Source organism: Sorex fumeus, unplaced genomic scaffold (assembly GCF_029834395.1).
Source record: "Sorex fumeus unplaced genomic scaffold, SorFum_2.1 ptg000063l, whole genome shotgun sequence".
Lineage (NCBI taxonomy): Eukaryota > Metazoa > Chordata > Mammalia > Eulipotyphla > Soricidae > Sorex > Sorex fumeus.
The window spans coordinates 51,296,487-51,320,330 of NW_026606120.1; the positions used below are offsets into that span (position 1 = coordinate 51,296,487).

The window sequence follows — 23,844 nt, forward strand, 5'->3', positions numbered from 1 at the left end:
ATTTAAATGATGCAAGGCCAAGGCCCTGTCTCAGGTGTAATTTGTACCTCGCATGTGTAAAAACCCTGGATTGGATCCTCAGCACTTCAAAACAAAACAAATTTAAATAACACAGTTAAAGAATTTCAGGCAGGGCCAGAATGATAGTATAGCAGGTAGGGCATTTGCCTCGGGCACAGCCGACTTGGGTTTGATCTGCAGCATCCCTGAGCACTGCCAGGAGTAATTCCTGAGTAATTCCAGGAATAATTCCTGAGTGCAGAGCCAGGAATAACCCCTGAGCGTCGCTGGGTGTGACTCAAAAAGTAGCACTATAGCACTGTAGCACTGTCCTCCCGTTGTTCATCGATTTGCTCGAGCAGGCACCAGTAACATCTCCATTGTGAGACTTGTTACTGTTTTTGGCATATCAAATATGCCATGGGGAGCTTGCCGGCTCTGCCGTGCAAGCGGATACTCTCGATAGCTTGCCGGGCTCTCCGAGAGGGATGGAGGACTCGAACCCGGGTTGACCGCATGCAAGGCAAACGCCCTACCCGATGTGCTTTTGTTCCAGACCCAAAAAGTGGGGAAAAAAAATCAAGGGCCAGAGAGACAAGGTCCAATAAGGTCTAGGTTAGGGTCCAGTAAGATCCTAGCCTGATCCCAGTTTGATCCCCAGTACTGCATCACCCAGCCAGGAGTGATCCCTGAGCACAGAGCCAGGAGTGGTGTCCAGGTGTGGTCCAGAAACTAAAGCCAATAAAAACAACAAAGAGGTTAAAAAAAAAAGTGATTACTGAGGAGATAAAGGGTTAGAGCTTGTTCTTTGCATATGGGAGGCCTAAGTTCCACCCCAATGCCATATTCTGAGTACCAGGAGCAATCTTTGAGTACCAAAAGAGAAGTACCCCAAGAGAGAGAGAGGAAAAAAAGAATTAAAGAGAAAGGCATAAGAATCAAGCTGTATTGATTTTAGTAATTACTTCTTGTTGCCAGATTATCATTGAACTTTGAATTATGATCAATGCAGGTGAGAAAATGAATTTTAAATTTTTATTAATCTGATATCATGACCATCCTGTTGTTCGTCGATTTCCTTGAGCAGGCCACAGTAACGTCTCCTTCGTCCTAGCCCTGAGATTTTTAAAAAGTGCCATATTCAAGGCTCTTTCAGACTTAGGAGAATGAGACCCATCACTGTTACTGGTATTTGGCATATTGGGTATACCACGGGGAGTTTGCCAGACTCTGCCGTGTGGGCAGGTTACATTCGTTAGCCTGCCAGGTTGTCCAAAGTAAGAATGAGATAAGATGTCTGCTGCGCTGCTCTCTTCCGGGAGCTGGGTTTTATAGTCTCTGGATCTTGGCCTCTTGGCCGTTGATGGGATTATACAGCGCCAGGGGGCCAGTTGGTGGGTGTGACCCCTGCCTACTGGAAGGTGGAGGATCTGGGTGGAGGATGCTCAGCCCCGATCCAAGCAGGCTTGGAGATCTCAGCCCCGGGACCCGCATGCCTTTGTTCCTCTGCCAGTACCTTCATGCGTGTGGAGAGTGGTCTTAGCATGGTTATGGCTGGTTCTGGAGGTCTTCGGCTGCCGGAGCTCTGGTCAGGAAGGGGAGGGAAACTCAACCCGCCCCCCTCCAAGGGGCCCCAGCGAGGACAGCTAGGCGCGGGGGCAGGAGACTCTTATATAGATTTTATTGATTTATGGTACTTAATTTTGTTGGGGCTTTTAACTTTTTGTTTATTTTTGAACACACCCAGTGATGCTCAGAGGTTACTCCTGACTCTGCCCTCAGAAATTACTTTTGGCGGACCCAGGGGTTATATGGGTTATCAGGGAACTGAAATTGGATCGGTTGTGTGCAAACTATTGCTCACCTCAGGAGGGATCTGCTCATTTTAGCCACTCAGAGACCCAAGAATTTACCCACTCCCTGGGAATCAACCCAAGGCCACACACATGAAAGAAATATGCTCTCTCACGGAACTATACATTTGGCCCCAAGAGCACACACTTTTGTGGTGGTGCTGGGGAAATCACAAATGGCTCTGCTGCTAGAAGACACTTATCAGAGGTTCCAGAAGGTATCTGTCCTTTCAGACCCCTTATGGAGGGTGCCAGAGTCTCTTCTGATTGGTCAGCTTCTAGGCACCCTGACCTTGCTCAAATCTTCTGATTGGTTACACTCAGAGTGCAGCTCACTCACTCACTTTAGTTCTCAAGTGATGGTGCCCAGGTGTTAAGCTTTCCATCTGTGTTTCTCTCTTTCTTTCTTTCTTTCTTTCTTTCTTCCTTCCTTCCTTCCTTCCTTCCTTCCTTCCTTCCTTTCTTTCTTTCTTTCTTTCTGTTTTTTGGGTCACACCCAGCGACCTAAAGGGGTTACTCCTGGCTCTGCACTCAGGAATTATTCCTGGCAGTGCTTGGGGGGCCGAATGAGAAGCTAGGGATCCAGCCTGGGTCAGCCTCGTGCAAGGCAAGTACCCTACCCGCTCCAGCTCCGGCTGGTTTTTAAGGGGTGTGTGTGAAGCGGTATCTCCCAGTTGATGTTGAGGGTCTCCTGAACACCCCACCAACAATCCTCAACGGATTAACGCAGAACCCGAGCATGCAGTGCTGTTTGGGTTCAGCGGGGATCACCCAGGGCGCACTAGCCTTGTTCGGGGGACCTTCAGAGCTACACCCGGCATATGCCTGGGATGGGGCTAAGCAGATGGGGCGGGGGGTCTAACAGGGTCTGGCACATGGTAGAAAACGACCTAGCCGCTGTACAACCTCCAGGCCCCTAAGTTTTGCCCTTAAAACACGCGGTCATCATTCATGAACTATTTCCGTCCTAGTGCTTACAGGGTAATATCGCGGACGGCCAGCAGAAAGCGCTAAGGAGAACGCAACACCGTCTGTCTGCAGATCAGGGATGTTCAAAGCCTAGGTCCCACGCTGAACTCTGGCTGAGCCTTAGAATCACCTGGGTCCGGTTTTTAAAACCTTGTGGCAAACAAGAAAATCCAGCTGTTGGCGCGGAGCGGCACAGTGATTTATTACTGGAAACTTGCTTCCCACGTTGCACATGGGAAGCCTTAGAGGAACAGGCTGAGCTCATTTGCATAAAGGACGCTGGAGTTTAATCCTATTTTCTTTTTCTGCTTTTTTTTTTTGAGCCACAATAGACTGTGTTGAGGGCTGACAGTGCTCAGGAATCAACCCTGGCAGTGCTCTGTGAACTGGGTGACTGCAGACAAGCACCCTATCTCATATACTTACTACCTTTCTAACCCTAATCCTACTCCCCTCTCCAATTTTTAAAATTTTAATATTTTTGTTTGTTGGTCACACCTGGTGATGCTCAGGGGTTACTCTCTGCACTTAGGAATCACTCTTGGATGGTGCTCAGGGGACCAAATGGGACGCTGGAAGTAGAACTTGGGCTGACTGCGCACAAGGCAAGTGCCCTACCCATTGTACTATCATCATTCTGGCCACCATCTTAATCCTATTCTCATTTCTTTTGAAGTTGGTGAGCCCTCATGGGTAGCTTATGTGAGGTGGAGAGGAGAGAGATGGCCACTTTCTCCCCATCCACTTTGGCCACCCAGGACCGGCTGAGAAAGTTCGCCATGAGCCCCTGTGCGGCATGGCCCAGAGCCCCACCAGCCCCACCAGGTGGTCGGCAAGCCACACCTGAAACCCACTTGACCTTCTTGCAAAGCAATTAATCCCCACCACCCGATTTCTTGGGGAATCATGGACTCAGGTTAGAGCGAGGAATTGCTTTTTGCAGGAAAGGAGAAGTCAGTCCTTTCACCCACGCCTCCAGGGTCTTTGTCCTTCTTACAGAAAAGAATTTCAGGATATAAGCAGAGAAGTAAAAACAACTTTTATTTGGAGGCTTTGGGGTAGGGAAAGGAGGGGGGGGAAAGGGAGAAAGTAATGTGCTCAAGAGAGAATGTGGGCTTCTCCAAAGGTAGAGAGTGCCCCTGCACACATCTCAAGAGGGGAGATGCAGGCGACACATGTGCTGAGACCACACAAGAGCTCTGTCACGTGAGGACAGAGCACTGGTAAGCGGGGAGGGTGTTTGCCGTGCACACGGCCGACTCGGGTTCAATTCCCGGCATCCCATATGGCCCCCCAAGAACCACCAGGAGTGATTCCTGAGTGCAGAGCCAGGAGTAACCCCTGAGCATCCTTGGGTGTGACCCAAAAAGGAAAAAAAAAAAGTTCTCTCGCATGGGCACAAGCACCACATGAGCTCAGGCAACATATGCACATTCTTCCTTTTTAAGAGGGTTTTCCCCAAACTGCCCCACGTGGGGCCTTCTAGCTAGGTAAGAGTCTATTGCTAGGGGTGGTTACCAAGGGTGTTAGAGAGTTGGGATGGTTTTCTTTGAAATTCCTTTGACCTTTGTTCCCCTGGCTTCTCTTAGAGGGTGTGTCTAGCCCTCTCTGCTCTGAGCTAGCTCCAGATAAATGCCCAGTCAGGTTTTAGTTGCTGTAGTCACAAGGTGGGTCTGGAGGCCCTTAGTGCTAGGTGATTGCCATGGGGGCGCTTCCCTAATCTGCCCGCCTACCTCTCTTTCTCCTAAGGGTTCTTTTTTTCTTTTTGGGTCACACCCGGTAACGCTCAGGGGTTACTACTGGCTCTGAATTACTCCTGGTGATGCTTGGAGGGCCATATGGGATGCCGGGGATCGAACCCAGGTTGGCCGCGTGCAAGGCAAATGCCCTACCTACTGTGCTATCACAGTGACCTAACCGCTCTACTAGTAGTGCTCTGGCCCCTCCTAAGGGTTCTTGAGGTTGCCTGTTAATGAGGTGGTATCAGGGAGACATCAAGTTAAAGGAAACTGGGTCCAAGGTTGGCAGATTCTTAGTGCCTGGGGCAAGCTGATTTCCTGAGGGGTGGGGGATGGAGAGGGAGGAAGAGGAAGAAAGAAAGTGAAGGGGAGAGGGAAGCGGAGAGGAAGGGGAGAGGTAGAGGGGAGGGGGAGAGGAGAGAGAAGGTGGGGTGAGGAAAAGAGAGGGGGAAGAAGGGAGGACGAGGGGTAGGGGAGAGGGAGGGAGAAAAAGGGGAAGGAAAGGGAAGGAGAAAGGGGGGAGAGAGGAGGGGAGAGACAGAGGGGAGGGAGAGGAGGGAGGAGGGGAGTGAGAGGCGAAAGAAGGGGAGAGGGAGGGGGAGGGAGAGAAGAGGGAGGGCGGGGGAGGGCGGAGCCGCCGCCGCCGCCGACTTCCCGCTTCCGCGCCGGGCGGCCCGTGGCCATGGCGGGCGTGGGCTGGGGCCCGGTGCCCGTGTGGCTGGCCGAGGAGGACCTGGGCTGCGTCATCTGCCAGGAGCTGCTCAAAGGGCCCACCACGCTGCCCTGCGGGCACAGCTTCTGCCGGGACTGCCTGCGGGAGCTGTGGGCGAAGGGGCGGGGCGCGGGGGCCCGTCCGAGCTGGTGCCCCACCTGCCGCGACGACTGGCCGGCCCCGCTGGCGCTGCGCAAGAACCCGCTGCTGCAGGAGCTCACGGACAAGTACCGCCGCGCGGGGCCCCCGCCCGCCGCGCCGCCCGCGCCGGTAGGGACGCGCCCGCCGCACGCTGCCCGCCGCCCGCTGCTGCCCGCTGCCCACGGCCCGCCGCGCCCGCGCGCGTGCCCCGCCTCCTCGCCCCCGCCGCTTCCTGCCTCCGCCCACTTGTTAGACGCCCCCTCGACCGCCTCCAGCGAAGCCGGGAAGCCCCGTCCCTCCCCGCCTCTCCCCCCCCAACGCTGCCCACCTGCTGCCCCGCGGTTTCTGGCTCGCGGCTCCTTTCCTACGCCTCCCCGGGGGGCCCTCGCTCGCTCGGAGCACGGTTTGCCACGTAGGGATCACTCCTGGACGCGCTTGGGGGACCCTAGTCGGAGGGCGCCAGGAATCAAAGCCTCCTGCGTGACAAGCGCCCTAACCGCTCTACTAGTAGTGCTCCAGCCCCGGCTTTTTTTTTTTTCTTAGCATGATCATTTCACGAATATTTTGGTTCGTTTTATATCATACGATGACACAACGACTGCATCCGTTGTTATGCTTTTTCCCGTTTTTCTGGCTGAATCATTTTGCATTGTTCCGGCATCCCCCAGTCGGGGGATTTGAATTATTTCCACCTCTTGGTTCCTGTAATATTGGACATTGATAGCTTAGTATTCCAGCCCCCTATTTTCGATTCTTTGGATAAATACTGGGCCCGCTCGAGCAAATCGATGATCAACGGGAGGGCCTTTACTTTTTACTTTTACTGGATAAATACTGAGGGCTGGAATTGCTTGGCCAGAGGGGAATTCTGTTTAGCTTAACAAGACTAGCTAAACTGTTGTTCATAGCTTGCTTTATTTATTTACTTATTTGTTTGGTGTTTGAGTCACTCCCAGCCATGCTCCAGGCTTACTCCTGACTCTGCACTTAGGGATCACTCCCGCTGGCTCAGGGGATCATATGGGATGCTGGAGATTGAACCCCAGTCAGGTTCATGCAAGGCAAGCACTCCACTAACTGTCCTATCACTCTGGCACATGTGTTCTTAATTGTAGTCCCTTTGTTTGGTGACATAGTCAAACTCTTCTTGCGAAGACTATTCCTTGTCATGCGTGTGTAGCCACTGATGTCTCTCTCTTCCTTGCTTTGGTTTAGCTAGTTGATGACAGAAATTTTCTTAATGGTAAGAACTGAAAAATAAGCAAAACGTCCTTCTCTCAAATCTCTGCAGATTTGCAACGTGCTGGGTCCCCCTTCAACACTTATCTGGGATTATACTAAGGCGAGGAGTTAGCCCAAAGTTCCACTGGGTGCAGCTCCCCCTAGGATTCATATGTACTTAAATAACATCTTTAAAGTATTTTGCTGAACTTGTATCATTTTGGTTTTGGGGTCACATCAGTGGTGCTTAGGGCTTACTCCTGGCTCTGCACTCAGGAATCGCTCCTGGCAGTGCTCAGGGGACCATATGGGATGCTGGGGGTTGAACCTTTGTTGTCCGCATGCAAGGCAAGCACTCTGTCTGCTGTAGTCTCTCTCCAGCCCCAGGGGCTTCTCTTCTTTTTTTTTTTTTTCTTTTTGGGTCACACCCGGCAATGCTCAGGGGTTACTTCTGGCTCGTGCACTCAGGAATTACTCCTGGCAGTGCTTGGGGGACCTTATGGGATGCTGGGAATCGAACCTGGATCGGCCATGTTGGCTGCATGTAAGGCAAACACCCTACCCGCTGTGCTATTGCTCCAGCCCCAGGGCTTCACTTCTTTATGCTGCTTGCACAGGTGCTCACAGGGTCATGCTCTTGACTTGCAATGTTCACGAACTTTTTGGTTATAGAGCTCAACCAGAGGTCACTGCAGTGCTCACACACCCTCCTTAAAAGTAAAAATTCCTGGCTGTGGGGCCCACACATTTTTTTAGTGGTGTTTGTCAGGCATCAGTGCCCTTTAGTTGGATAGTCACACACAATTGGGCAGAAATTACCTGGAGATCAGAAACAGCAGAGCTATCAGGATTGTGCTTGGAGCATGGGGGGTACTGGGGACTGAACTCATGGGCTTACACTTACCAGATAGGTATTTTATAAACCACTGTATTATTCCTCTAGGCCCCCACATCCCTCTTTAAAAAGAGCACGATTTGGGGCTGGAGAGATAGTACAGTGGGTAGGGCATTTGCCTTGCAAGTGGCCAACCAGGATCCCTGGAATCCCATCTGGTCCCCCAAGTCATTCCTGAGTATAGAACCAGGAATAAGCCCTGAGCATTCCTAGGTATGGCCCCATAACTAAAATAACAGATAAAATAGTGTGATTATAGTTCCTAAAGCACCTGTAATACTGGGGCCTGAGAGGTAGTGTAGGGGTTATGTTTTTTGCCTTGCATGTGGCCAACCCCAAATCAATCCCCAGCACTACCTGTGGTCCCCTAAGCACCACCAGGAGTAAGCAGAGCACCACCAGGTGTGACCCAATCACCCCTTTGCCCCCTCCTCCAATAATTTAAAAAAACCTACTGTTTTTTTTTTTAATGATGTAGGAGTACTGCTGTTTACTCAGCCATTGATTAAACTGATTGAATTGGGCATGATCTCCACATTAATTTTTTTCATTCATAATGTTAATTTTATTTATTATTATTTTCTCCCCTTTTTATTGATTCACCGTGAGATACACAGTTTTCATGTTTGAGCTTCAGCCATACAGTCATCAGACACCCATCCCTTCACCAGTGCGCATTTTCCACCACCAAAATTCCCAGTAACCCCCCCACCCGCCCCGTTCCAACTCTTCCCCTGCCTGTGTGGCAGACAATTCCCCCATACTCTCTCTCTCTACTTTGGTTACATTCGATATTTCCAGATCAGTCCCACACACCACTCAAACCTGCCGAAAAGGCAGTGCTAGACGATTTGTTTTGTATTGCTTGTTATGGGTAGAATATAATGTTCAGGAAATTCTGTTGTCATTCTCTTCCGGGAGCAGCTTTAGTTTATAGTCTCTGGATCTTGGCCTTTGATGAGATTACATGGTGTGGGCAGGGGGGGCGGGGGGACACAGTTTGTGGGTGTGACTGCCAAGCTTCTGGAAAACTGGGGGCCTATGAAGAGGAGGCCCAGTCCCTATCCTAGTGGACCTGGAGATCTCAGTCATGAGTTCTCGCTTACCTTCATGCCACTGACACTAACTGCATCTTTTGATCTCTTTCGAGATATATGGGTCTCTGAAATAAGGCCAGTAAGTGAGCTTATATAGCTGAGCCCGATGGAGGTGGCTTGTGGGTGTGGCTCTCACATACCTAACTTTTGACGGTTTAATTTCTTGGTAAACTTGGCCCCAAGTTGTTGGGGTCTGGCCAAGGCACAGCAGCAATTTTGGGGTATCTAGAAATCTGAAGGCACCATCAAGCTGCTGATGCACTCGCCCTGCAGGTACGGGTTGACCTGCTGGCAGCACCATATCCCCAAACCTACAGTTTTGAGGAATATCATAGGTTTTTAGAAAGGAATAAGATCCTGGGTCATTTGAGCTTTTGAGGTACCAGCATAAATACAAAATGAAATATGGTTATAGAGACTGGCTTATTGTGGGGTTAATGGTAACCATCTATTTCTGTGATTCCACACAAGACCCCAGTAGGAGACAGTATCAGATTCTCCCTGGGGATCGGGTTTAACCTGCCTCTGCTGAGAGTTCCTAGGTCTGAGGTGGTTGTTGCCAGAATATATAGGTGGCAGCACCTACTCCCTCTCCCCCTCAGGCAACTGAGCAGATTAAGCTCTTTAGTGGAGGGCCAGAGCCATAGTATAGGAGGCAGGCAGGGCACTTGTAGCGTATGATCCCCTAAGCGGTACTTGAGCACAGATCCCTGAGCATAGCTGGGTGTGGCCCAGAAACCAAAAACTGTTAGCTCTTTAAGTGGAATTGTTTGCACTCTGAGCAGAAAATGTCCTCACTGAGGAGGCTGTCCATATAAAGGGCTTGCATCCACGAAGTCCCTTTCTTTCTTTCTTTCTTTCTTTCTTTCTTTCTTTCTTTCTTTCTTTCTTTCTCTCTCTCTCTTTTTTTCATTATTTCTCTCTCTTTCCTTCTTTCTTTTTCTTTCTTTCTCTTTCTTTTTTTCATTATTTCTTTCTCTTTCTTTCTCTCTTATTGAATCAACATGAGATACAGTTACAAATCTTTAATTTTTGAGTTTTAGTCATACAATGATTGAACACCCATTCCTCCACCAGTGCTAATTTTCCACCACCAGTGTTCCCAGTATCTTCCCCCACCCATCCCAACCCTCCTCCTGCCTCCATGGCAGACAATTTCGCCCATACTCTGTCTCTACTTCTGGGCATTATGGTTTGCAATATAGATACTGAGAGGCTATCATGTTTAGTCCTTTATCTACTTTTAGTACACATCTCCCATCCCAAGCGATCCCACCAACCATCATTGACTTAGTGATCCCGTCTCTATTCCAGCTGCCTTCTCCCCGAGCTCATTAGGGCAGGCTTCCAACCATGGAACAATATTCCTAATCCTTGGGTCTACTGTCCTTGGGTATCAGTCTCAAATTATGTTATTTTATATTCCACAAATGAGTGAAATATATGTCTGTCCCTTCTATGTCTGTCCCTCCCTGACTCATTTCACTTAGCGTGATACTCTCCATGACCATCCACTTATAAACAAAGTCTGTTTCAAGTCTCCAAGATCCTTTCAGAAGGGGCAGTAGGGAAATCCTTCATGACTGAAGCAGGAAGGAGAGACCATCTCTTGTATAAGCCAGAGACACTTGCCTTCTCAGCCTCTGCACTGCCAAACCTCCGGGCTCTCCTCTCTCTTCCCTCAGGATCCAGGTCCTGGCTCTAAAGGGCTAGAGCATATTTTGCATTTGGAAACCCAGTGATCAAGCCCCAGCACTACGTGGGCTCTTGAGCACCATACTGGGAGCATCACCGAGTTTGCCCCACAAGGAAACAAACGTGAATAAAAAGTGATGCTCAGGGGTACTCCTGGCTCTGCACTCAGAAAAAACACACACCCCTGACAATGCTTGGGGGACAATCTGGGATGCCAGGGATTGAATTCGGAGATTGAACTCAGGTCGGCTGCATGCAAGGCACCCTCCCCGCTGTACTATTTGAGCTTAAGTCTAGACGCAGAGCAGTTGAGGGAAGCAGGTGTGGTATGGGGTTTGTCCTTGCCTTTATTCAGTGTTTACTGCTCCCCCTGGCTATCCCTAGTTGCATTTTATTGTTTCTGCTGTGCTGGGTATCAGTCTCAGGGCCTTCCCAGCGCCAAGCATGCTCTCTCCCACGAATCTTCATTCCTTGTCTCTGCTTTGCTTTTTTTTTTTTTTTTTTCCAAAGCCAGTGGCCCAGCAGAGCAATTCTACGGTCGGTCTGGAGCTGACAGAGTTGGTGGAACAGCTTATAGATATTTCCAGGAACCTTCAAAAGGAGGCACAATACCTACAACCTGGACCAGAGGATGAACCAAACCCCCTGGACGTGGTGAGCCTCCGGGGGAGGGCAAGGGGCAGCTTCCCTGGGAGCTCCAAGGATGAGCTGCTAAGTAGACTATAGACCAAACATGATGGCCACTTAATACTTCTATTGCAAACCACAACGCCTCAAAAGAGAGAAAGAGCAAAAGGCAATGCCCTGCCACGGGATGGGGTGGAGGGGACAGGGTGGGAGGTGGTGTGAGGGATGCTGGGACCATTAATGGTGGAAAATGGACACGGGTGGAGGGATGGGTCATTGTATGACTGAAACGCAAGCACGGAAGTTTGTAAGCCTGTAACTGTGCCTCATGGTAATTCACTAATTAAAAACAAAAAATTTAAAAAATTAAAAAAAGAAAAAGGATGAGCTGCTAGTGGGAAGATGCAATGTCCTAATCTCTCTCCAGTCTCTTTCCTGAGGCAGGGGCTTCAGAAAGTGAAGTGAGGAGAGAAGTTTAAGTCTGGGTTATCTCAGCTCCTATCTGGCTTATTTATTTTGTAAACCCTTATTTTATGGACTTATGGGTGGAGTGATAGCCCTACACCACTTAAGCCCTATAGTGGGTAGGGCATTTGCCTTGCACGTGGCTGACCCGGGTTCGATTCCTTCGTCCCTCTCAGAGAGCCAGGCAAGCTACCGAGAGTATCCCGCCTGCATTCCATATGCCAAAAACAGTATTCGATATGCCAAAAACAGTAACAAATCACCTCACCTCACTTTCAGTATGCCAAAAAACAGTAACAACAAGTCTCACAATGGAGACGTGACTGGTGCCTGCTCGAGCAAATCAATGAACAATGGAAGGACAGTGCTACAGTGCTATCTTATAGACTTATCTCCCCCAGCCCTAGATTTGGGTCATTACTAGTGCTCATCCCATCCCTGCAGTGCTAGGGGCATGAGCTGGGAGTGGGGATGGGACTTGAGGGTGACACTGGCACTAGGCCTTCATCTGGGGGTGTTCAATGGGCCATGCATGAGGGACTGGGGATAGAACTCAGGGACTCAGGCAGATTAAGCGAGCACTTGACTGCTTGAACCATATTCCCAGTCTTAGATTTTAAATATTTTAAATATCTTTTATTGTCTAAGAAATAAATAGTTTACATATCTCACAAGAAACTACATAGCAATTTCAAGAAAATAAATGAAAATCATCCATAATTCTACCACACATCTGCAAATAAGTAGTCTTTGATATTTTGACTATGCTCTGCAAGATTCCAGATTGCTTTAGTCTGAATTATGAGGGCCTATTTATGTTTTTAAAACTTTTGGGGGGGCCAGCACAGGGGGTACGGTGTTTGCCTTACTAGCAGGTGACCCAGGTTCAATCCCTGGCACTCCACATAGCCCCCCTGAGTCTTCTAGGAGTGATTTCTGAGTGCAGAGCCAAGAGTAAACCCTGAATACTACTGGGTATGAGCTCTCCTCCCCGCCAAATAAAAACTTTGTTAGGGAAATAAGTGGAAAATTATAGTTGCATGTAGTTGTGTGGTAGAAATGGGATGTACTATTAGATATATTCTCTCTGTGTGTCTCTTTCTCTCTTTTGGTTTTTAGGCCCCACAGAGTTGCTCAGAAATTACACGTGGTGGTGCTTTGGGGATCAGATGGGTTGCTAGGGATAAAATCTGCGTCTGCCTCATGCAAGGCAAGCACCCTATCCACTGAAGTATCGCTGTATGATGCTTTTGTTTGTTTCTGGGCCACACCTGGCAGTGCTCAGGGGTTGACTTCTGGTTCTGGTGAGCTCAGGGGACCATATGGGATGCTGGGGATTGAACCTAGGTCTCCCGCACGAAAAGAAGCACCCGACCCACTGTACTATCACCCTGGCCCCTATCTGATTCAATATTTTTCCCCCTTCTTTGGATCATACCTGATGATGCTCAGGGATTTACTCCTGGCTTTACACTCAGTAATCACTCCTGGCAGTGCTGAACATATGGATGCTGGGGATCAAACCCAGGTTGGTCACGTGCAAGGCCACTGTACTATCACTCGGTTCCCATTGATTCAACTTTAGGAGACTTTCATGTGTCGATGTTTTATGTGATGAATCAGTAAGATTTTTCTGATGGCATTGACCTTCCCTTGACCTCTCCAAAGCAAGACACTTTTGAGACACGTGGAAAGAAATTGCAGTTTTATGTGCACCAACTGGAAGAGATCCAGGGGAAATTACAAGAGAACTTCAAGCGCAAGGAGACCTTTGAAGAACAACCTGTTGGTGAGCTGTTGTTACTTGGTGGAGAAGGATTGGGGGAATAGGGTAACTTGATTTTGAACGAGTCCGGATTTCTTCCTGCATTATCCTTGTGGGGTTCCCTATGGAGTTATGAAGGTGGCAGGAGTCAGCACAAGTATTTTTGTGGCAGGATGTGGTTGGATGTGGCTGGAGGTGTGAAGTATCACTGGGCTCTTCATCCTTTGATGCTTTCTGCTAAGGCCCATAAGCCCAGAATGAACACTGAATTTGCTAACTCGTTGCTTATCTGAGTTATCTGCTAAGCAATATTTATTTTATTTTTGGGTCACCTGCCTACCATTGTTCATCGATTTGCTCAAGCGGGCCCAGTAACGTCTCCATTGTGAGACTTGTTGTTACTGTGTTTGGCATATCAAATACGTCACGGGTAGCTTGCCAGGCTTTGCCGTGCAGGTGAGATACTCTCGGTAGTTTGATGGGCTCTCCGAGAGGGGCAGAGGAATCGAACCCGGGTCACCCGGGCCAGCCGCATGCAAGACGAACACCCTACCGCTGTGCTATTGCTCCAGCCCTAGTTTAGTTTTAGTTTTTTTATTTTCTTTTTGGGTCACACCCGGTGATGCTCACAGGTTGCTCCTGGCTCTGCACTCGAATTATTCCTGGCAGTTCTTGGGGCACCAAATGAGATGCCAGAAATTGAACCCAGATAGGCCAAGTGAAAAACAATCGCCCTCTCCACAGTACTATCACTGGGCCCCCTTCAGCCTCTATTTTAGCCATTGCTTTACCAAATAAACTTTGTCATATGACTATGAGTATAGCCCATGTGAGTGACTTGGTCTCAATCATGTTAATGCATGCAAGTGTTTGAGTACAAACACTATTGACATTATTGACATTTTCTTTAATATATCTTGAAACCTTTGGAAATAGTATTTTAAGTGCTTTCTCTTTTACAGCTGCATACTATTCTTTTTTTTCTTTTTTTGGGTCACACCCGGCAAGGCACAGGGGCTACTCCTGGCTTTGCACCCAGGAATTACTCCATGGCGGTGCTCGGGGGCCCATATAGGATGCTGGGATGCTGGGAATTGAGCCCAGGTCAGCTGCATGCAAGGCAAATGCCCTACCTGCGGTACTATTGCTTCAGCCCTGCATACTAGTCTAACTTAGGACTTTGCCAACGTTTATTTACCTAGTCTTATACTGATAAATACATGTCTGTTGTCAACTGCTTTCAATTACAATGTTAAAGTCAATAACTTGTACATGTATCATTTTAAATGGGTGCAGATGAAATTTAGGTAAGAACAGGGAAATGTAAAACATACATAAAATACTGAAAATAAATAAATAGGGGATTAGAGAGATAGTACAGTGGGTAGGGCATTTGTCTCATATGTGGCTGATCTGGGTTTAATCCCTGGCACCCCTTATCATCTCTTCAACACTGCCAGGAATGATCCCTGAGTGCAGAGCCAAGAGTAAGCCCTGAGCATTGATGGTTGTTGGCCCCAATAACAAAATAAATAAACTGGAGGCCGGAATGATAGTACAGCGGATAGGACTTTTGCCTTGCACAGGGTCGACCTGGGTTCAGTCCGCAGCATCCCATATAATCCCCCAAACACCGCCAGGAGTGATTCCTGAGTGCAGAGCCAGGAGTAACCCCTGAGCATCTCTGGGTGTGACCCAAAAACCAAACAAAGAAAATTAAATTAAAATAAATAAATAAATAAACTGCTGATAAGGTTGCTGAGTCATAATATAAATTCATTTGTAATATTATTTGGTTTTGTAATTCCAGTGGTTGATCCCAGGGTCTCACAAAGGCAAAGTATGCAACTTTACCACTGAGCCACATCCATGACCCACCTCATTTGTAATTTTTGTTTTACATCACACACTTGGTGGTATTCAGGGGGTCCTTCATGGAAATATTTTGGGGACCATATGCAGTGCTGGGGATTGAATGGGGAATCTCCTGCTTACAAGGCAGGTGCTTTACCCCCTGTACTAGTTCTTTGGCCCCTCTTTGTAATTTTGTTTGTTTTTGGTTTCTGGGCCGTACCTACCTGTGCTCAGGACTCCTGGCTCTGTGCTCAGGGATTAGTCCTGGTGAGTTCAAGGGACCTCATGGGTTTTGGGGATTGAACCCAGGTTGGTGGCTTGCAAGGCAAGTATCCCACTTGCTATACTATTGCTCTGACCCCTCTCATAATTAAAATTTAAATTAACATAATTTTAATGTTTGATGCCATATTACCCACGAGGTGGGTTGTATCAGTTTACACTCTCACAAGAGAAATGTGTGTTCTCAGAGTCCGCCACCTGGGTACTCTGTCAAATGTTTTTATATGTGTGATAATCTAATGGGATGAAAAGCGATATTTGAGTATTCCATACCTTAAATTCCATACATTTAATTCCATAATATTCCATACATTTGAGTATTTCATACTTTTAATCTACATGCCTCCATGAATTATCTGTTTAAAGCTTATGTGTGGGTCCTTTGAAATTATTATTTTATATTATTATCTGTCACACCTGGCAATGCTCAGGGGCTACTCTTGGCTCTGAACTCAGGAATTTGGGGCTGGATCGATAGTACAGTGGGTAGAGCATTTGCCTTGTACGTGGCCAACCCAGGTTCGATCCCTGGCATCCCATAGGGACCCTAAGCACGGCCAGGAGTAAATCCTGAGTGCCAAAACAAGAGTAACTCCTGAGTATCACCCAGTGCAGCCCCAAAACAAAGAAATTATTCCTGGCAGTTCTCGGGGGACCTTATGGAGTGCTGGATATCAAACCCAGGTCTGATGTGTACAAGGCAAGTGCCCTACCCTCTATACTTTCTTTCCAGTCACATGTTTTGCTTTTATTTGTGTCCAGCTTTTATTTTTTAAAATAAAAGATTTGTATATCTATCCCTATTTCCTGAAACAAAGTTCCCTGTAGTCTTCAGAGGATTGTTTTTAAGACAGTTGTTTAGTTATTCCCCAGAACAGAACCTCAACAGTTGCCAACAGTCTGATTGCCTCTTCACAATGATTTTCTTTGATCCCTGTAAGTCCAGGCCACAGCTGCTGCGGAAATCACACAGCCTGAACAGAATAGTGTTTTCAAGGTGTGGCTGAGAACACTCATTGCTAAGAACAATGCAGAATTGAGGGCCCATTGCCCAGCTGCAGAGCTAGCAACTTTGAAAATAAGTCTCAAGGGGGCCAGAGAGATAGCTCATTGGGGGCCCTACCCCAAAACAAAAAGGGAGCTGAAGAGATAGTATAACAGGTAGGGCTGTTGCCTTACACGTAACCAGCAGGGATTGATCCCTGGCACCCAATATGGTCCCCTGAGCCCTGAGCATAGAGTCAAGAGTAAACCTTGGCACAACTGGGTGTGGCTTCCACCCCTCAAAAAACTGAGCAAACAAAAATTAATGGGTTGAGGGGCTGGAGTGATAGTACGGCAGGTAGGGCACTTTCCTTGCACATGGCCAATGTGCATAATTTTCAGTTGGGTTCAATCCCCAGCATCCCATATGATTCCCCAAGCACCATCAGGAGTAATTCCTGAGTGCAGAGGCAGGAGTAACCCTTGAGCATTGCTGGGTGTGACCCCCCAAAAAAGCATCCTACCCCTAAAATTATTGGGTTGAGCACAAGTTTTGCATTCAGTAAGTTCAGGTGTGATCCTCTGTAATGCATGGTCCCAAAGCACTCCAGGAGTGGCCCCTGAGCCCTGAGTCAGGAGTAGCTTCCTAGCAGCACTAAAAGAAACAAAAAAAAAAAAAAGAAAAGAAAGGATGCAGAGAGATAGTATAGAAGTTAAGGCACTTGCTTGCATGCGGCCAACCACAATTTGATTCTCGGCTTTGCACATGGTCCTCTGAGCACCACCAGAAGTGATCCCTGAGTGCAAAGTCAAGAGTAAAGTGTGAGCACCACTGGGTGTGATGCCAAAAACAAAAAAGTGAGGGCTGGAGCAATAGCACAGCGGGTAGGGTGTTTGCCTTGCATGTAGTCAACCCGGGTTCGATTTCCAGCATCCCATATGGTCCCCTAAGCACCGCCAGGGGTAATTCCTGAGTGCAGGAGTAACCCCTGTGCCCTGTGCGTCACTGGGTGTGACCCCCCAAAAAAAAGCGAAAAAAACTATCACAAACAGTTGATAAGCAATCAGCTTCATACTCAGAAAGCTGAACATTGGGGCCAGAGCAATAGTGCAGTGGATAGGGTTCTTGCCTTGCATGCTGCCAACTGGGTTCGATCCCCAGCGTCCTATACGGTCCACTGAGCACTGTCAGTTAGTGATGAGTTCAGAGCTACGAGAAACCCCTGAGTACCTCTGGGTGTGACCCAAAAAAACAAAAAGAAAGTTGAATGTAGCACAGTATTCCTCTGTAATAGTTACTAATGTTTTATTTAATAGTTACTAACATTTTATTATTTTTTTTGTAGGAGTACTGCTATTTATTCAGCCACTGATTAGCTGATTGAATTGTGCATGAACTCCACCTTACTTTTTTTTTCCACTTTTTATAATTTTATTTATTGAATCCCCGTGAGAGCAGTTACAAAGCTTTTGGATCTAAGTCTCAGTCATACAATGAAACACCCGTACCTTCACCAGTGACCATTCTCCACCACCAAAAATCCCAGTATATCCCCATCCCACACCCTCCCCCTGCCTGTGGGGCAGATGATTTCCACATTATTCTCTCTCTACTTTGATGACATTCACTATTTTGACATCAGACCCACCATTATTTGAGATTTTACACCAACACTCAGATCTGCTGAAAAGGCAACAATAGACAATTTGTGTTCTATTGCTGGTTATGAATAACATATGATGTGGTGTGGCTGTAGTAGGGCCATGTGGTTTTGAAATTCCGAAATTTTAACACTTAAATCTGGAGGGATTTCTGCCAAAAGCCACTGGGTTTCGAGATCTGCTCCTGAGTCTCTGGGATCATGGCCGTTGAGCAGCTTGATGAGGAGCCAGAGAGGCCGTTTGTGGGCGATGACTTGGGGTCTTGTTGGGGTGGGGGGGAGGACAGACCCGGCTCCCCCCTCCCCCCCATCCCGTGAGGCCCAACAAGTTTCATCACTGCGGGCCCAAGCCTGACTGCCCAATGGCCTTTGGAGGATGACAGCCACCAAGTCGCCAAGAGGGAGCAGGCGTAGGGACAACACTCTTTCCTCCCTGGGGTGGCCCGGCGACAGTAACGTACTGTGGAGTCTGGATGCATTTCTGCCAAAAGCCACTGGGTTTTGAGATTTGTTTCTGAGTCTCTGGGATCATGGCTGTTAAACAGCTTGATCAGGAGCCAGAGAGGCCATTCGTGGGCGATGACTTGGGGTCTCGTTGGGGTGGGGAGGACAAGCCCGGTTCCACCCCCATCCCGTGAGGCCCTGTGTGTCTCATCACTGGCGGCCCAAATGTGAATATCCAGTGGCCTCAGACGGATGGCGGCCACTGGGCCGCCAGGGGAACAAGCCAAGGCACGAAACCTATTCCCACCTGGGTTGGCCCAGCACCGGTAGCCTACTGCAGAGACCAGACGCATTTCTACCTAAAGCCACTGGGTTCTGAGATTCGTTTCTGAGTCTCTGGGATCATGTCCATTAAGCAATTCAATCAGGAACCAAAGAGGCCTTGCCTCCAATTATATAGCTGAGCCGGAGGTGGTTTGTGGGTGTGTTTCCCACATACCTAACTTTTGGCCGTTTACTTTCTTGGTAAACTTTGCCCCAAGTTTTTGGGGTCTGGCCAAAGGCACAGCAGCAATTTTGGGGTATCTGGAAGTCTGAAAGCACCATGAGGCTGCTGATGCACTCGCCTCACAGGTACAGATTGACCTGCTGGTGGCACCATGCCCCTGTTACTAACATTTTAATAAACATCATTCGTCATTTCCCCCCTAAGTATAGTAAAGAACCATGATCACGATCACAACCATCCTGTTGTTTGTCGATTGCCTCGAGCAGGCCCCAGTAACGTCTCCTTCATCCTAGCCCAGAGATTCAAGGCTCATTCAGGGTTAGGAGAATGAGACCCATCATTGTTACTGGTATTTGGCATATTGGGTACACCACAGGGAGTTTGCCAGACTCTGCCGTGTGGGCAGGTTACATTTGGTAGGCTGCCATTTTGTCCAAAGTAAGAATGGAATAAAGAACCAATCAAGTTTAAATTATTTTTCCCAACAATAAAAGAAATCTTGGATTAGCTAAAAAGTTAGAGGACAAAGAAGAGGAAGACAGGAAGAAAGAGAAAATTAGTAGGTCTTCCAAATATTTTTAAAAACTGTGAAGAACTGGAGATACACTACAGGGTGTAAGGCACTTGCCTTTCATTGGCAGGATCCCAGTTTGATCCCTGGCACCACATGTAGCTCACTGAGCACTGCCAGGCATGATTCCTGAGCACTAATCCAGATGTAACCTCTGAGCACCATCAGGTATTGACCCCAAACCAAATAATTTGACAAACAACTGTGATTAATGATTAACAGTAAATAAATATTGTATGAGCTCACTAGAAGAACAGTAAGAACAGTGGTACCCACTGAATTTATTATTTTCTTGAGGGGGGAACTACACTCATGGGACTCAGGGAAAACTCCTGGCTTTGTATTCAGGGATAACTCTTGGTGAGGGTGTGGGGGATGCTCGGTGGTGCTGGGGACAGAATGGGGTCAGCCACATGCAAAGCAAGTGCCCTATATCCACTGTACTATCTTTCTGTCCCACATGTGGTTTTTCTTTTTTTGCTTTTTGGGTCATACCCCAAAAGAGATGCTCAGAGGTTACTCCTGGCTCTGCACTCAGGGATTACTCCTGGCAATGCTTCGGGGACCATATGGGATGGTGGTGATCAAACCCGTGTCAGCTGTGTGTAAGACAAACATCTTACCCACTGACTATCACTCTGGTTCGTGTGGTTTCTTGAAGTAAACTCATTTGCTCATGGGACTGAAGTGTCCTGCCCAGAGTGTGTTTCATGTTTCTCAGTCAACTCTTAAGGTTCATTTATTTGGTTATCACTTTAAGATCCAAATGGGGGAAGAGGATTGGAACGACATTATGGCAGTAAGGTGCTTGCCTTGCTTGTGGCTGACCCAGGCTCAAGCCCCGGCAACCCATGTTGAGTCCTGAACCCAGCCAGGAGTGATTCCTGAGCACAGAAGCAGAGTAAGCCCTGACCATGGCTGGGTGTGACTCGGTTCCAAAAAGAAAAACAAGAAAAAAAGCAAAAACAAGTGGGGGAAGAGTGCAGACTCTGGAACTCCTTTTATGTGTTTGGCTGCTACCCAGGACCAAACAGTCACACAGTAACTGTAACGACTCAACTGTAGTAAATTGTGATGAAATTAGGAGGTTTCAACAGTTATGATGAATTTCACAATATCGCCAGGGGGTGTCACTCAAGTCATGTTTTGTTTTGTTTGTTTGTTTTTCTGGCCTTGACCGCACAGTGGGGCTGGAGTGATAGCACAGGGGGTAGGACGTTTGCCTTGCAAGCAGCCAACATGGCCAACCTGAGTTCAATTCCTCTGCCCCTCTTGGAGAGCCTGGCAAGCTACCGAGAGTATCTCGCCCGCACGGCAAAGCCTGGCAAGCTACTCGTGATGTATTTGATATGCCAAACACAGTAGCAACAAAGTCTCCGATGGAGACTGGGCCCGCTCGAGAAAATCGATGAACAACAGGAGGACAGTGACAGTGACAGTGACCGCACAGTGATCAGAGCTCCGTGCTCATGGATCACTCCTGGGGAACTTGGGGGTCCAAAGCGGGGTGGCTGGACTCAAACCCATGTTAACTGGGTGCCCCAGATAAGGAAGATCTTCCTCAAGATAAGGAAGCCCCCTATTTCCTGTACTCTGGCCCCTAATTGCTTTTTTCCGCCCTAAACTTTCTCCTCCTCTTAATTCTGTTTATTTCTCAGGGAAACTCCCAGCAACGCCATCTTCCACTTCATGTCCACTTCCTGACCAGAAGAACTCTGCACCTAAGAGGGCCTCCTGCTTTGCTCAACGTAAGTGAAGAGTGTGCCCAGCCTGCTGCAGAGAGGGGCTGCAAGAACTTGCCCATCTCTGCTGCTCACAACCCCAGTTCTCCCTCCCTAGCTCCTTACTTGCAGAACTGCTTACAAAGATAAAGGGGGAATTGGAGTGATTTTATAGCATGTAGGGGGCTTGCCTTGCATACAGTTGACCTGGGTTTGATCCCAGTCTCCCCAGAAGGCCCCCTAATCCCCACCAGGATCCACCCCCACTGGAATGTCCGACTTCTGAGGGAATAAGCCACTGGGTGTGTCCCCCCACTCAAAAACAAACAAAAGACAAAGGAGATTGGAGACACCCACCCTGCTATCTAAGTTGAAAACATGAGCACCCAGAGCTCAGGCATCCATCATGGAGCTACTGCTAACACCAACTGCCACTCCCAGTCCTGGGGAGGTACTTTGTGTTGCTGCCCCTGTCTGGACTCATTCTTGAGGGCAAGGGTCTTTGCACCTTGAATCAGCTTGCTTGGATTTGCCTCCTAGTTCCTTTGCTTTCTATTCTGCAGTCTTGCAGGAATCACACACCCTTTCGCAGGTTCTGTGTCCTATTCTAGAAGTTCAAGATAAAAGTAGTATTTCCCTCTCTCATGGAATTGTCACCAGAGTTCGATGCATAAATGGGTACCTGTGTGCCTAGAGTAGTAAGTGTTCTATGAGTGTTAGCAATTTTTTTTTTTTGCTTTGTGTCACACCCTGCGATGCACAGGTGTTACTCCTGGCTCTTCACTCAGGAATTACTCCTGGCAGTGCTCAGGGGACCATATGGGATGCTGAGACTCGAACCAGGGTCGACTGCATGCAAGGCAAACGCCCTACCCACTGTGCTATCGCTCCAGCCCCAGTGTTAGCAATTATTGACCCCCCTCATAGGAAACAGTAGAAAGATAAATCAGAAGTTTATGTTTTACTTGAAAGATCTAAATAAACTGGTCATCAATCACAATACTATTGTATTAGTAGAAGATGGCAGGTATCATCAGAGAATAGAGAAAAAAACTAAGAATCTTGGGAAGAAAATTGTTTTTTTTTTTGGGGGGGGCCACACTCAGCAGCACTAAGGGGTTAATTTGCACTCAGGAATCACTCCGGGCGGACTCAGAGATTATATAAAATGCTGAGGATGAAACCTGGGTCGGTCACATGCAAGGCTAGCACCCAGCCCGCTGTACTCTCTCTCCGGCCCCAAGAATTGATCTTTTGAGAGTTAGATAGTACAAGGGTTAGGATGCTTTCCTTACACACCAGGTTTGGTTGGGGTTTGACCCCCAACACCACCTATGCTTCCTTAAGCACTGCCAAGAGTGATCCCTGAGCACAGAGCTAGGAGTAAGCCCTGAGAACTTCCAGGTGTTGTCCAAAGATAAAGGAAATTGATTTTTTTGTTGGGTGAAATTTAGAGGGACTAAAAGAGGGTCAATGGTTGGGTAAGTAGAGAAATAAAATTAATGGAATGTTGACATTCCCATTTAATGCACTATCAGCAACACATGATCACAGCCAAGATACAAAGGTACTCTGTGAGGGCCTCTTAGCAAGTGGGTTCAAAGTTGGCAAGCTGTGTCCTTGTTTTTCCCCAGATGCCGTTCATCTAACCTTCGACTACAAGAGCCTCTGCGACTGCCTGCAGGTGTCTGAGGATGGCCGGACCCTGATGGTGTCTAAGTACCGGATGCCCTATCCCCGGGGTCCTGAGAGGTTCACAGTCTGCCAGGCGTTCTGTTCCCAGGCCTTCACGTCCGGACAGCAGTATTGGGAAGTGGATACTCAGCACTGCAGCAACTGGAGTGTCGGGGTGGCTTCTAGGGGGATGAGCCGTAATGAGACCTTGGGAAGGACCCTGGATTCCTGGTGTGTCGAGTGGAAGGGAACCAACCAGCTGTCTGGGTGGTGCATGCAAAAGCAGACAGTCCTTGGCTCAGACAGACCCAGCGTGGTGGGCATCTGGCTGGACCTGGAGGAATGTAAGCTTGCCTTCTATTCAGTAGCTGATCAGGAGAAACTTCTGTATGAATGTCCCATCTCCCCCTTATATACTCTGCACCCTGCCTTCTGGCTATATGGCTTAGAGACTGAAAAGTTCCTCACTCTAAGGCCAGTGGAAATGTAAAGATTCCTCTGGGGTCAAAACATGGTTTCTCTATCTTTCTCTCTACTTCAAAGAAGGTAGAAACTTTACTCACAACAAAACAATAAAAGGAGGATCAATCTTGGGGGCGAGGGAAATAGAACAGAAGTTTAAGGTGTATTCCTTATATGTGGCTGGCCCAGATTTGATTCCTGAACCAAAGTGGAGTAGGACTCTTGCTTTGCATGCAGCTGACCCAGGTTCGATCCCTAGTGTCCCGTATACTTCTTTGATCCTACTGATGTCGGTGGGCCCCATGGGTGGCTCATGTGAAGTAGAGAGGTGAAAGACAGTCACTTTCTCCTGATCTGCCTCTGCCATCTGGGACCCAGGGTTACTGGGTTCTTCTCTGGCCTCGCAGAAAGGAATTTCAGGAGTAGATGAGCAGTGAAATTACAGTTTTATTTGGAGGTTTTGAAGGGAAAGAGGAAAAGAAAGTGGGAGAGAGTGGAGAATAA

General features: G+C 48.1%; 1 protein-coding gene across 1 annotated transcript; it reads left to right on the forward strand.

The window, feature by feature from the left end:
* The first annotated feature begins 5,230 nt into the window (after nt 1-5,230).
* Nucleotides 5,231-23,371, forward strand: RNF135 (ring finger protein 135). Its single transcript, XM_056126515.1, has 5 exons — nt 5,231-5,693; nt 10,833-10,976; nt 13,083-13,203; nt 21,142-21,231; nt 22,839-23,371. The coding sequence occupies exons 1-5, from the start codon at nt 5,244-5,246 to the stop codon at nt 23,366-23,368; spliced, it is 1,335 nt and encodes a 444-aa protein (XP_055982490.1). The 5' UTR covers nt 5,231-5,243; the 3' UTR covers nt 23,369-23,371.
* Nucleotides 23,372-23,844: the final 473 nt, after the last annotated feature.